Genomic DNA, 14,573 nt, shown 5'->3' with positions numbered 1-14,573 from the left:
TCAGCGTTAGGGTCAGCGTTAGGGTCAGCGTTAGGGTCAGGGTTTGGGTCAGTGTTAGGGTCAGGGTCAATAACATGAAATGAAAACTGACCCTGAGGACGATGGCGATGATGGTGATGATGATGCTGTAGAGAAGAAACCCACATCCCACCAATAACGGACACAGGGGGAGGGGTTTAGGAACCTCTGCACAACTCTGGTTGGCCAGAGGATCTTGACCTTGATTCTCCAGTGGATCTCGGTGTGTCAGACACCGCTTCTCTGTGAACCAATCAGAACGCAGTAGAAACCAGAAATAAGAAGCCATAATTCATCCACTTCACAGCCCAGCCACGACCAGGCTTCACCAGGGATGTTGTGTACCTTGACCACGTCACTTTCATTTTCAAACTGTTTGTGCTTTCATACCAACTCCCTGTCATCCATTATTAATGACGGCAATCGAGGTGTCAAGAAAACAAACAGCCCTGGGACCAGGCTAGTTCACTGGTGCAGTACAACTGCTTTGTAGACGGTCCCTTACCTTCAATCAGTAGAGTCTGAACAGTACAACTGCTTTGTAGACGGTCCCTTACCTTCAATCAGTAGAGTCTGAACAGTACAACTGCTTTGTAGACGGTCCCTTACCTTCAATCAGTAGAGTCTGAACAATACAACTGCTTTGTAGACGGTCCCTTACCTTCAATCAGTAGAGTCTGAACAGTACAACTGCATTGTAGATGGTCCCTTACCTTCAATCAGTAGAGATGAACAGTACAACTGCTTTGTAGACGGTCCCTTACCTTCAATCAGTAGAGTCTGAACAGTACAACTGCTTTGTAGATGGTCCCTTACCTTCAATCAGTAGAGTCTGAACAGTACAACTGCTTTGTAGACGGTCCCTTACCTTCAATCAGTAGAGTCTGAACAGTACAACTGCTTTGTAGACGGTCCCTTACCTTCAATCAGTAGAGTCTGAACAGTACAACTGCTTTGTAGACGGTCCCTTACCTTCAATCAGTAGAGTCTGAACAGTACAACTGCTTTGTAGACGGTCCCTTACCTTCAATCAGTAGAGTCTGAACAATACAACTGCTTTGTAGACGGTCCCTTACCTTCAATCAGTAGAGTCTGAACAGTACAACTGCTTTGTAGACGGTGCCTTACCTTCAATCAGTAGAGTCTGAACAGTACAACTGCTTTGTAGACGGTCCCTTACCTTCAATCAGTAGAGTCTGAACAGTACAACTGCTTTGTAGACGGTGCCTTACCTTCAATCAGTAGAGTCTGAACAGTACAACTGCTTTGTAGACGGTCCCTTACCTTCAATCAGTAGAGTCTGAACAGTACAACTGCTTTGTAGACGGTCCCTTACCTTCAATCAGTAGAGTCTGAACAGTACAACTGCTTTGTAGACGGTGCCTTACCTTCAATCAGTAGAGTCTGAACAATACAACTGCTTTGTAGACGGTCCCTTACCTTCAATCAGTAGAGTCTGAACAGTACAACTGCTTTGTAGACGGTGCCTTACCTTCAATCAGTAGAGTCTGAACAGTACAACTGCTTTGTAGACGGTCCCTTACCTTCAATCAGTAGAGTCTGAACAGTACAACTGTTTTGTAGACGGTCCCTTACCTTCAATCAGTAGAGTCTGAACAGTACAACTGTTTTGTAGACGGTCCCTTACCTTCAATCAGTAGAGTCTGAACAGTACAACTGCTTTGTAGACGGTCCCTTACCTTCAATCAGTAGAGTCTGAACAGTACAACTGCTTTGTAGACGGTGCCTTACCTTCAATCAGTAGAGTCTGAACAGTACAACTGCTTTGTAGACGGTCCCTTACCTTCAATCAGTAGAGTCTGGACAGAGTCCTCTTGATAAGGCGGGGGAGACCTCCTCCTTTCTGCTATGCAGGTGTACAGGCCTGTGTTGTTGACCGTGAACACATAGCGGTTGGTCAAGTTCTGGTTCAGATTTTGGTCAACTAGATAGAACTGGGCCCAGGTGTCTGGTTGGTTGGTTCTGGTGTGGATCTGGTTCCTCTTGAGCACTGTGGTGTGAACGAGGGACTGGTTCAACGACAGGTGGAAGCTCAGATCCTCCCCTGTCATGTTGGGGCAGGAGATGGACACTCTGCTGTGGAGTGACACACGCTGGATGTACAGAGGTCTGTCTGTATGGGGAAACAGGAGGGTGGGTTAGGTGAGCCAGGACGAGCCAGGACGGCCAATAGGGTAGGAGCCAATCTCCTGTTTCTGCAGCGTGAGGCAGCTTGATGTAAAAGTACACACCCCGTGGACAGGAAGCTGTGGGTGAGGTTTTGTCTAACACACGACGTGTGAGTTTCCTTTATGATGACGATACTGATTAAGTTTTCTCCGTCCTCTCCAGACGTGGCCTGTCACTGCCCAGGTTAATGTGTAATTAAAAGTACAACATTATTCAGCTGTTAAAATTAACAAAATATTTGAACAAGCTAAATATGAGGAACAATAATATAAATCACAACTTCAGCTGAAGAAAAGGATGCTGGTTATATAGCATTTTTGAAAAGTATGCTTTTAATATATTTTCGGGACATGAAGTTTTTTTTTGTAATTTTAGCTGTATAAATAAAAATAAATGATCTGTATAAATAATCTGTATAAATAAAAATAAAAAACTGAAATATGACATTTACATAAGTATTCAGACCCTTTACTCAGTACTTTGTTGAAGCACCTTTGGTAGCGATTACAGCATTGAGTCTTCTTGGGTATGACGCTACAAGCTTGGCACAGCTGTATTTGGGGAGTTTCTCCCATTCTTCTCTGCAGATCCTCTCAAGTTCTGTCAGGTTGGTTAGTGGTAGGTTCTGTCTGTCTAACCAGGTTCTGTCTGTCTAACCAGGTTCTGTCTGTCTAACCAGGTTCTGTCTGTCTAACACACTGACATGTACAGCTCTCTGGGTGAGGTTCTGTCTGACACACTGACATGTACAGCTCTCTGGGTGAGGTTCTGTCTGTCTAACACACTGACATGTACAGCTCTCTGGGTGAGGTTCTGTCTAACAAACTGACATGTACAGCTCTCTGGGTGAGGTTCTGTCTGTCTAACACACTGACATGTACAGCTCTCTGGGTGAGGTTCTGTCTAACCCACTGACATGTACAGCTCTCTGGGTGAGGTTCTGTCTGTCTGTCACACTAACATGTATAGCTCTCTGGGTGAGGTTCTGTCTGACACACTGACATGTACAGCTCTCTGGGTGAGGTTCTGTCTGTCTGACACACTAACATGCACAGCTCTCTGGGTGAGGTTCTGTCTGTCACACTGACATGTACAGCTCTCTGGGTGAGGTTCTGTCTGTCACACTGACATGTACAGCTCTCTGGGCGAGGTTCTGTCTAACACACTGACATGTACAGCTCTCTGGGTGAGGTTCTGTCTGTCTAACACACTGACATGTAGAGCTCTCTGGGTGAGGTTCTGTCTGTCTAACAAACTGACATGTACAGCTCTCTGGGTGAGGTTCTGTCTGTCTAACAAACTGACATGTACAGCTCTCTGGGTGAGGTTCTGTCTGTCTAACCACACTGACATGTACAGCTCTCTGGGTGAGGTTCTGTCTAACACACTGACATGTACAGCTCTCTGGGTGAGGTTCTGTCTAACACACTGACATGTACAGCTCTCTGGGTGAGGTTCTGTCTAACACACTGACATGTACAGCTCTCTGGGTGAGGTTCTGTCTGTCTAACACACTGACATGTACAGCTCTCTGGGTGAGGTTCTGTCTGTCTAACACACTGACATGTACAGCTCTCTGGGTGAGGTTCTGTCTAACACACTGACATGTACAGCTCTCTGGGTGAGGTTCTGTCTAACACACTGACATGTACAGCTCTCTGGGTGAGGTTCTGTCTAACAAACTGACATGTACAGCTCTCTGGGTGAGGTTCTGTCTGTCTAACAAACTGACATGTACAGCTCTCTGGGTGAGGTTCTGTCTGTCTAACACACTGACATGTACAGCTCTCTGGGTGAGGTTCTGTCTGTCTAACAAACTGACATGTACAGCTCTCTGGGTGAGGTTCTGTCTAACAAACTGACATGTACAGCTCTCTGGGTGAGGTTCTGTCTGTCTAACACACTGACATGTACAGCTCTCTGGGTGAGGTTCTGTCTGTCTAACAAACTGACATGTACAGCTCTCTGGGTGAGGTTCTGTCTAACACACTGACATGTACAGCTCTCTGGGTGAGGTTCTGTCTGTCTAACACACTGACATGTACAGCTCTCTGGGTGAGGTTCTGTCTGTCTAACACACTGACATGTAGAGCTCTCTGGGTGAGGTTCTGTCTGTCTAACAAACTGACATGTACAGCTCTCTGGGTGAGGTTCTGTCTGTCTAACAAACTGACATGTACAGCTCTCTGGGTGAGGTTCTGTCTGTCTAACAAACTGACATGTACAGCTCTCTGGGTGAGGTTCTGTCTGTCTAACCACACTGACATGTACAGCTCTCTGGGTGAGGTTCTGTCTGTCTAACAAACTGACATGTACAGCTCTCTGGGTGAGGTTCTGTCTGTCTAACACACTGACATGAACAGCTCTCTGGGTGAGGTTCTGTCTGTCTAACACACTGACATGTACAGCTCTCTGGGTGAGGTTCTGTCTAACACACTGACATGTACAGCTCTCTGGGTGAGGTTCTGTCTAACACACTGACATGTACAGCTCTCTGGGTGAGGTTCTGTCTGTCTAACACACTGACATGTACAGCTCTCTGGGTGAGGTTCTGTCTAACACACTGACATGTACAGCTCTCTGGGTGAGGTTCTGTCTGTCTAACACACTGACATGTACAGCTCTCTGGGTGAGGTTCTGTCTAACACACTGACATGTACAGCTCTCTGGGTGAGGTTCTGTCTAACACACTGACATCTACAGCTCTCTGGGTGAGGTTCTGTCTAACACACTGACATGTACAGCTCTCTGGGTGAGGTTCTGTCTAACACACTGACATCTACAGCTCTCTGGGTGAGGTTCTGTCTGTCTAACACACTGACATGTACAGCTCTCTGGGTGAGGTTCTGTCTGTCTGACACACTGACATGTACAGCTCTCTGGGTGAGGTTCTGTCTGTCTAACACACTGACATGTACAGCTCTCTGGGTGAGGTTCTGTCTAACACACTGACATGTACAGCTCTCTGGGTGAGGTTCTGTCTGTCTGACACACTGACATGTACAGCTCTCTGGGTGAGGTTCTGTCTGTCTAACCAGGTTCTGTCTGTCTAACAAACTGACATGTACAGCTCTCTGGGTGAGGTTCTGTCTGTCTAACACACTGACATGTACTGCTCTCTGGGTGAGGTTCTGTCTGTCTAACCAGGTTCTGTCTGTCTAACCGGGTTCTGTCTGTCTGACACACTGACATGTACAGCTCTCTGGGTGAGGTTCTGTCTAACACACTGACATGTACAGCTCTCTGGGTGAGGTTCTGTCTAACAAACTGACATGTACAGCTCTCTGGGTGAGGTTCTGTCTGTCTGACACACTGACATGTACAGCTCTCTGGGTGAGGTTCTGTCTAACAAACTGACATGTACAGCTCTCTGGGTGAGGTTCTGTCTGTCTGACACACTGACATGTACAGCTCTCTGGGTGAGGTTCTGTCTAACAAACTGACATGTACAGCTCTCTGGGTGAGGTTCTGTCTGTCTGACACACTGACATGTACAGCTCTCTGGGTGAGGTTCTGTCTGTCTAACACACTGACATGTACAGCTCTCTGGGTGAGGTTCTGTCTAACACACTGACATGTACAGCTCTCTGGGTGAGGTTCTGTCTAACCCACTGACATGTACAGCTCTCTGGGTGAGGTTCTGTCTGTCTGTCACACTAACATGTATAGCTCTCTGGGTGAGGTTCTGTCTGACACACTGACATGTACAGCTCTCTGGGTGAGGTTCTGTCTGTCTAACACACTGACATGTACAGCTCTCTGGGTGAGGTTCTGTCTAACACACTGACATGTACAGCTCTCTGGGTGAGGTTCTGTCTGTCTGACACACTGACATGTAGAGCTCTCTGGGTGAGGTTCTGTCTAACACACTGACATGTACAGCTCTCTGGGTGAGGTTCTGTCTGTCACACTGACATGTAGAGCTCTCTGGGTGAGGTTCTGTCTGTCTAACACACTGACATGTACAGCTCTCTGGGTGAGGTTCTGTCTGTCTAACACACTGACATGTACAGCTCTCTGGGTGAGGTTCTGTCTGTCTAACACACTGACATGTACAGCTCTCTGGGTGAGGTTCTGTCTGTCTAACACACTGACATGTACAGCTCTCTGGGTGAGGTTCTGTCTGTCTAACACACTGACATGTACAGCTCTCTGGGTGAGGTTCTGTCTGTCTAACAAACTGACATGTACAGCTCTCTGGGTGAGGTTCTGTCTGTCTGACACACTGACATGTACAGCTCTCTGGGTGAGGTTCTGTCTAACAAACTGACATGTACAGCTCTCTGGGTGAGGTTCTGTCTGTCTGACACACTGACATGTACAGCTCTCTGGGTGAGGTTCTGTCTAACAAACTGACATGTACAGCTCTCTGGGTGAGGTTCTGTCTGTCTGACACACTGACATGTACAGCTCTCTGGGTGAGGTTCTGTCTGTCTAACACACTGACATGTACAGCTCTCTGGGTGAGGTTCTGTCTAACACACTGACATGTACAGCTCTCTGGGTGAGGTTCTGTCTAACCCACTGACATGTACAGCTCTCTGGGTGAGGTTCTGTCTGTCTGTCACACTAACATGTATAGCTCTCTGGGTGAGGTTCTGTCTGACACACTGACATGTACAGCTCTCTGGGTGAGGTTCTGTCTGTCTAACACACTGACATGTACAGCTCTCTGGGTGAGGTTCTGTCTAACACACTGACATGTACAGCTCTCTGGGTGAGGTTCTGTCTGTCTGACACACTGACATGTAGAGCTCTCTGGGTGAGGTTCTGTCTAACACACTGACATGTACAGCTCTCTGGGTGAGGTTCTGTCTGTCACACTGACATGTAGAGCTCTCTGGGTGAGGTTCTGTCTGTCTAACACACTGACATGTACAGCTCTCTGGGTGAGGATCTGTCTGTCTAACACACTGACATGTACAGCTCTCTGGGTGAGGTTCTGTCTGTCTAACACACTGACATGTACAGCTCTCTGGGTGAGGTTCTGTCTATCTAACACACTGACATGTACAGCTCTCTGGGTGAGGTTCTGTCTGTCTAACACACTGACATGTACAGCTCTCTGGGTGAGGTTCTGTCTGTCTAACAAACTGACATGTACAGCTCTCTGGGTGAGGTTCTGTCTAACACACTGACATGTACAGCTCTCTGGGTGAGGTTCTGTCTGTCTAACACACTGACATGTACAGCTCTCTGGGTGAGGTTCTGTCTGTCTAACACACTGACATGTAGAGCTCTCTGGGTGAGGTTCTGTCTGTCTAACAAACTGACATGTACAGCTCTCTGGGTGAGGTTCTGTCTGTCTAACACACTGACATGTACAGCTCTCTGGGTGAGGTTCTGTCTGTCTAACAAACTGACATGTACAGCTCTCTGGGTGAGGTTCTGTCTGTCTAACACACTGACATGAACAGCTCTCTGGGTGAGGTTCTGTCTGTCTAACACACTGACATGTACAGCTCTCTGGGTGAGGTTCTGTCTAACACACTGACATGTACAGCTCTCTGGGTGAGGTTCTGTCTAACACACTGACATGTACAGCTCTCTGGGTGAGGTTCTGTCTGTCTAACACACTGACATGTACAGCTCTCTGGGTGAGGTTCTGTCTGTCTGACACACTGACATGTACAGCTCTCTGGGTGAGGTTCTGTCTGTCTGACACACTGACATGTACAGCTCTCTGGGTGAGGTTCTGTCTAACAAACTGACATGTACAGCTCTCTGGGTGAGGTTCTGTCTGTCTGACACACTGACATGTACAGCTCTCTGGGTGAGGTTCTGTCTAACAAACTGACATGTACAGCTCTCTGGGTGAGGTTCTGTCTGTCTGACACACTGACATGTACAGCTCTCTGGGTGAGGTTCTGTCTGTCTAACACACTGACATGTACAGCTCTCTGGGTGAGGTTCTGTCTAACACACTGACATGTACAGCTCTCTGGGTGAGGTTCTGTCTAACCCACTGACATGTACAGCTCTCTGGGTGAGGTTCTGTCTGTCTGTCACACTAACATGTATAGCTCTCTGGGTGAGGTTCTGTCTGACACACTGACATGTACAGCTCTCTGGGTGAGGTTCTGTCTGTCTAACACACTGACATGTACAGCTCTCTGGGTGAGGTTCTGTCTAACACACTGACATGTACAGCTCTCTGGGTGAGGTTCTGTCTGTCTGACACACTGACATGTACAGCTCTCTGGGTGAGGTTCTGTCTGTCTAACAAACTGACATGTACAGCTTTCTGGGTGAGGTTCTGTCTGTCTAACACACTGACATGAACAGCTCTCTGGGTGAGGTTCTGTCTGTCTAACACACTGACATGTACAGCTCTCTGGGTGAGGTTCTGTCTAACACACTGACATGTACAGCTCTCTGGGTGAGGTTCTGTCTGTCTAACCACACTGACATGTACAGCTCTCTGGGTGAGGTTCTGTCTGTCTAACACACTGACATGTACAGCTCTCTGGGTGAGGTTCTGTCTAACACACTGACATGTACAGCTCTCTGGGTGAGGTTCTGTCTAACACACTGACATGTACAGCTCTCTGGGTGAGGTTCTGTCTAACAAACTGACATGTACAGCTCTCTGGGTGAGGTTCTGTCTGTCTAACAAACTGACATGTACAGCTCTCTGGGTGAGGTTCTGTCTGTCTAACACACTGACATGTACAGCTCTCTGGGTGAGGTTCTGTCTGTCTAACAAACTGACATGTACAGCTCTCTGGGTGAGGTTCTGTCTAACAAACTGACATGTACAGCTCTCTGGGTGAGGTTCTGTCTGTCTAACACACTGACATGTACAGCTCTCTGGGTGAGGTTCTGTCTGTCTAACAAACTGACATGTACAGCTCTCTGGGTGAGGTTCTGTCTAACACACTGACATGTACAGCTCTCTGGGTGAGGTTCTGTCTGTCTAACACACTGACATGTACAGCTCTCTGGGTGAGGTTCTGTCTGTCTAACACACTGACATGTAGAGCTCTCTGGGTGAGGTTCTGTCTGTCTAACAAACTGACATGTACAGCTCTCTGGGTGAGGTTCTGTCTGTCTAACAAACTGACATGTACAGCTCTCTGGGTGAGGTTCTGTCTGTCTAACAAACTGACATGTACAGCTCTCTGGGTGAGGTTCTGTCTGTCTAACACACTGACATGAACAGCTCTCTGGGTGAGGTTCTGTCTGTCTAACACACTGACATGTACAGCTCTCTGGGTGAGGTTCTGTCTAACACACTGACATGTACAGCTCTCTGGGTGAGGTTCTGTCTAACACACTGACATGTACAGCTCTCTGGGTGAGGTTCTGTCTGTCTAACACACTGACATGTACAGCTCTCTGGGTGAGGTTCTGTCTAACACACTGACATGTACAGCTCTCTGGGTGAGGTTCTGTCTGTCTAACACACTGACATGTACAGCTCTCTGGGTGAGGTTCTGTCTAACACACTGACATGTACAGCTCTCTGGGTGAGGTTCTGTCTAACACACTGACATCTACAGCTCTCTGGGTGAGGTTCTGTCTAACACACTGACATGTACAGCTCTCTGGGTGAGGTTCTGTCTAACACACTGACATCTACAGCTCTCTGGGTGAGGTTCTGTCTGTCTAACACACTGACATGTACAGCTCTCTGGGTGAGGTTCTGTCTGTCTGACACACTGACATGTACAGCTCTCTGGGTGAGGTTCTGTCTGTCTAACACACTGACATGTACAGCTCTCTGGGTGAGGTTCTGTCTAACACACTGACATGTACAGCTCTCTGGGTGAGGTTCTGTCTGTCTGACACACTGACATGTACAGCTCTCTGGGTGAGGTTCTGTCTGTCTAACCAGGTTCTGTCTGTCTAACAAACTGACATGTACAGCTCTCTGGGTGAGGTTCTGTCTGTCTAACACACTGACATGTACTGCTCTCTGGGTGAGGTTCTGTCTGTCTAACCAGGTTCTGTCTGTCTAACCGGGTTCTGTCTGTCTGACACACTGACATGTACAGCTCTCTGGGTGAGGTTCTGTCTAACACACTGACATGTACAGCTCTCTGGGTGAGGTTCTGTCTAACAAACTGACATGTACAGCTCTCTGGGTGAGGTTCTGTCTGTCTGACACACTGACATGTACAGCTCTCTGGGTGAGGTTCTGTCTAACAAACTGACATGTACAGCTCTCTGGGTGAGGTTCTGTCTGTCTGACACACTGACATGTACAGCTCTCTGGGTGAGGTTCTGTCTAACAAACTGACATGTACAGCTCTCTGGGTGAGGTTCTGTCTGTCTGACACACTGACATGTACAGCTCTCTGGGTGAGGTTCTGTCTGTCTAACACACTGACATGTACAGCTCTCTGGGTGAGGTTCTGTCTAACACACTGACATGTACAGCTCTCTGGGTGAGGTTCTGTCTAACCCACTGACATGTACAGCTCTCTGGGTGAGGTTCTGTCTGTCTGTCACACTAACATGTATAGCTCTCTGGGTGAGGTTCTGTCTGACACACTGACATGTACAGCTCTCTGGGTGAGGTTCTGTCTGTCTAACACACTGACATGTACAGCTCTCTGGGTGAGGTTCTGTCTAACACACTGACATGTACAGCTCTCTGGGTGAGGTTCTGTCTGTCTGACACACTGACATGTAGAGCTCTCTGGGTGAGGTTCTGTGTAACACACTGACATGTACAGCTCTCTGGGTGAGGTTCTGTCTGTCACACTGACATGTAGAGCTCTCTGGGTGAGGTTCTGTCTGTCTAACACACTGACATGTACAGCTCTCTGGGTGAGGTTCTGTCTGTCTAACACACTGACATGTACAGCTCTCTGGGTGAGGTTCTGTCTGTCTAACACACTGACATGTACAGCTCTCTGGGTGAGGTTCTGTCTGTCTAACACACTGACATGTACAGCTCTCTGGGTGAGGTTCTGTCTGTCTAACACACTGACATGTACAGCTCTCTGGGTGAGGTTCTGTCTGTCTAACAAACTGACATGTACAGCTCTCTGGGTGAGGTTCTGTCTGTCTGACACACTGACATGTACAGCTCTCTGGGTGAGGTTCTGTCTAACAAACTGACATGTACAGCTCTCTGGGTGAGGTTCTGTCTGTCTGACACACTGACATGTACAGCTCTCTGGGTGAGGTTCTGTCTAACAAACTGACATGTACAGCTCTCTGGGTGAGGTTCTGTCTGTCTGACACACTGACATGTACAGCTCTCTGGGTGAGGTTCTGTCTGTCTAACACACTGACATGTACAGCTCTCTGGGTGAGGTTCTGTCTAACACACTGACATGTACGGCTCTCTGGGTGAGGTTCTGTCTAACCCACTGACATGTACAGCTCTCTGGGTGAGGTTCTGTCTGTCTGTCACACTAACATGTATAGCTCTCTGGGTGAGGTTCTGTCTAACACACTGACATGTACAGCTCTCTGGGTGAGGTTCTGTCTGTCACACTGACATGTAGAGCTCTCTGGGTGAGGTTCTGTCTGTCTAACACACTGACATGTACAGCTCTCTGGGTGAGGTTCTGTCTGTCTAACACACTGACATGTACAGCTCTCTGGGTGAGGTTCTGTCTGTCTAACACACTGACATGTACAGCTCTCTGGGTGAGGTTCTGTCTGTCTAACACACTGACATGTACAGCTCTCTGGGTGAGGTTCTGTCTGTCTAACACACTGACATGTACAGCTCTCTGGGTGAGGTTCTGTCTGTCTAACAAACTGACATGTACAGCTCTCTGGGTGAGGTTCTGTCTAACACACTGACATGTACAGCTCTCTGGGTGAGGTTCTGTCTGTCTAACACACTGACATGTACAGCTCTCTGGGTGAGGTTCTGTCTGTCTAACACACTGACATGTAGAGCTCTCTGGGTGAGGTTCTGTCTGTCTAACAAACTGACATGTACAGCTCTCTGGGTGAGGTTCTGTCTGTCTAACACACTGACATGTACAGCTCTCTGGGTGAGGTTCTGTCTGTCTAACAAACTGACATGTACAGCTCTCTGGGTGAGGTTCTGTCTGTCTAACACACTGACATGAACAGCTCTCTGGGTGAGGTTCTGTCTGTCTAACCACACTGACATGTACAGCTCTCTGGGTGAGGTTCTGTCTGTCTAACAAACTGACATGTACAGCTCTCTGGGTGAGGTTCTGTCTGTCTAACACACTGACATGAACAGCTCTCTGGGTGAGGTTCTGTCTGTCTAACACACTGACATGTACAGCTCTCTGGGTGAGGTTCTGTCTAACACACTGACATGTACAGCTCTCTGGGTGAGGTTCTGTCTAACACACTGACATGTACAGCTCTCTGGGTGAGGTTCTGTCTGTCTAACACACTGACATGTACAGCTCTCTGGGTGAGGTTCTGTCTGTCTGACACACTGACATGTACAGCTCTCTGGGTGAGGTTCTGTCTGTCTGACACACTGACATGTACAGCTCTCTGGGTGAGGTTCTGTCTGTCTAACACACTGACATGTACAGCTCTCTGGGTGAGGTTCTGTCTGTCTGACACACTGACATGTACAGCTCTCTGGGTGAGGTTCTGTCTAACAAACTGACATGTACAGCTCTCTGGGTGAGGTTCTGTCTGTCTGACACACTGACATGTACAGCTCTCTGGGTGAGGTTCTGTCTGTCTAACACACTGACATGTACAGCTCTCTGGGTGAGGTTCTGTCTAACACACTGACATGTACAGCTCTCTGGGTGAGGTTCTGTCTGTCTAACACACTGACATGTACAGCTCTCTGGGTGAGGTTCTGTCTAACACACTGACATGTACAGCTCTCTGGGTGAGGTTCTGTCTAACACACTGACATCTACAGCTCTCTGGGTGAGGTTCTGTCTAACACACTGACATGTACAGCTCTCTGGGTGAGGTTCTGTCTACCACACTGACATCTACAGCTCTCTGGGTGAGGTTCTGTCTGTCTAACACACTGACATGTACAGCTCTCTGGGTGAGGTTCTGTCTGTCTGACACACTGACATGTACAGCTCTCTGGGTGAGGTTCTGTCTGTCTAACACACTGACATGTACAGCTCTCTGGGTGAGGTTCTGTCTAACACACTGACATGTACAGCTCTCTGGGTGAGGTTCTGTCTGTCTGACACACTGACATGTACAGCTCTCTGGGTGAGGTTATGTCTGTCTAACCAGGTTCTGTCTGTCTAACAAACTGACATGTACAGCTCTCTGGGTGAGGTTCTGTCTGTCTAACACACTGACATGTACTGCTCTCTGGGTGAGGTTCTGTCTGTCTAACCAGGTTCTGTCTGTCTAACCGGGTTCTGTCTGTCTGACACACTGACATGTACAGCTCTCTGGGTGAGGTTCTGTCTAACACACTGACATGTACAGCTCTCTGGGTGAGGTTCTGTCTAACAAACTGACATGTACAGCTCTCTGGGTGAGGTTCTGTCTGTCTGACACACTGACATGTACAGCTCTCTGGGTGAGGTTCTGTCTAACAAACTGACATGTACAGCTCTCTGGGTGAGGTTCTGTCTGTCTGACACACTGACATGTACAGCTCTCTGGGTGAGGTTCTGTCTAACAAACTGACATGTACAGCTCTCTGGGTGAGGTTCTGTCTGTCTGACACACTGACATGTACAGCTCTCTGGGTGAGGTTCTGTCTGTCTAACACACTGACATGTACAGCTCTCTGGGTGAGGTTCTGTCTAACACACTGACATGTACAGCTCTCTGGGTGAGGTTCTGTCTAACCCACTGACATGTACAGCTCTCTGGGTGAGGTTCTGTCTGTCTGTCACACTAACATGTATAGCTCTCTGGGTGAGGTTCTGTCTGACACACTGACATGTACAGCTCTCTGGGTGAGGTTCTGTCTGTCTAACACACTGACATGTACAGCTCTCTGGGTGAGGTTCTGTCTAACACACTGACATGTACAGCTCTCTGGGTGAGGTTCTGTCTGTCTGACACACTGACATGTAGAGCTCTCTGGGTGAGGTTCTGTGTAACACACTGACATGTACAGCTCTCTGGGTGAGGTTCTGTCTGTCACACTGACATGTAGAGCTCTCTGGGTGAGGTTCTGTCTGTCTAACACACTGACATGTACAGCTCTCTGGGTGAGGTTCTGTCTGTCTAACACACTGACATGTACAGCTCTCTGGGTGAGGTTCTGTCTGTCTAACACACTGACATGTACAGCTCTCTGGGTGAGGTTCTGTCTGTCTAACACACTGACATGTACAGCTCTCTGGGTGAGGTTCTGTCTGTCTAACACACTGACATGTACAGCTCTCTGGGTGAGGTTCTGTCTGTCTAACAAACTGACATGTACAGCTCTCTGGGTGAGGTTCTGTCTGTCTGACACACTGACATGTACA

The 14,573-nt window shown here is 48.0% G+C and overlaps 1 protein-coding gene across 1 annotated transcript in view; it reads right to left on the bottom strand.

The window, feature by feature from the left end:
- Window positions 1-14,573, bottom strand: part of LOC139538552 (uncharacterized) — a 41,065-nt gene that overhangs the window by 7,305 nt on the left and 19,187 nt on the right. Inside the window, exons 2-3 of the mRNA XM_071340716.1 lie at window positions 1,823-2,152; window positions 92-261 (exon numbers count right to left, since the gene is read on the bottom strand). Of these exons, the coding sequence (XP_071196817.1) occupies window positions 92-261; window positions 1,823-2,152 (500 nt within the window). The remainder of the gene's footprint in view (window positions 1-91; window positions 262-1,822; window positions 2,153-14,573) is intronic.

This window comes from Salvelinus alpinus, chromosome 14, assembly GCF_045679555.1.
Source record: "Salvelinus alpinus chromosome 14, SLU_Salpinus.1, whole genome shotgun sequence".
Lineage (NCBI taxonomy): Eukaryota > Metazoa > Chordata > Actinopteri > Salmoniformes > Salmonidae > Salvelinus > Salvelinus alpinus.
The sequence above is the reverse complement of the archived record's forward strand: the minus strand, read 5'-3'. Positions and strand labels throughout refer to the sequence as shown.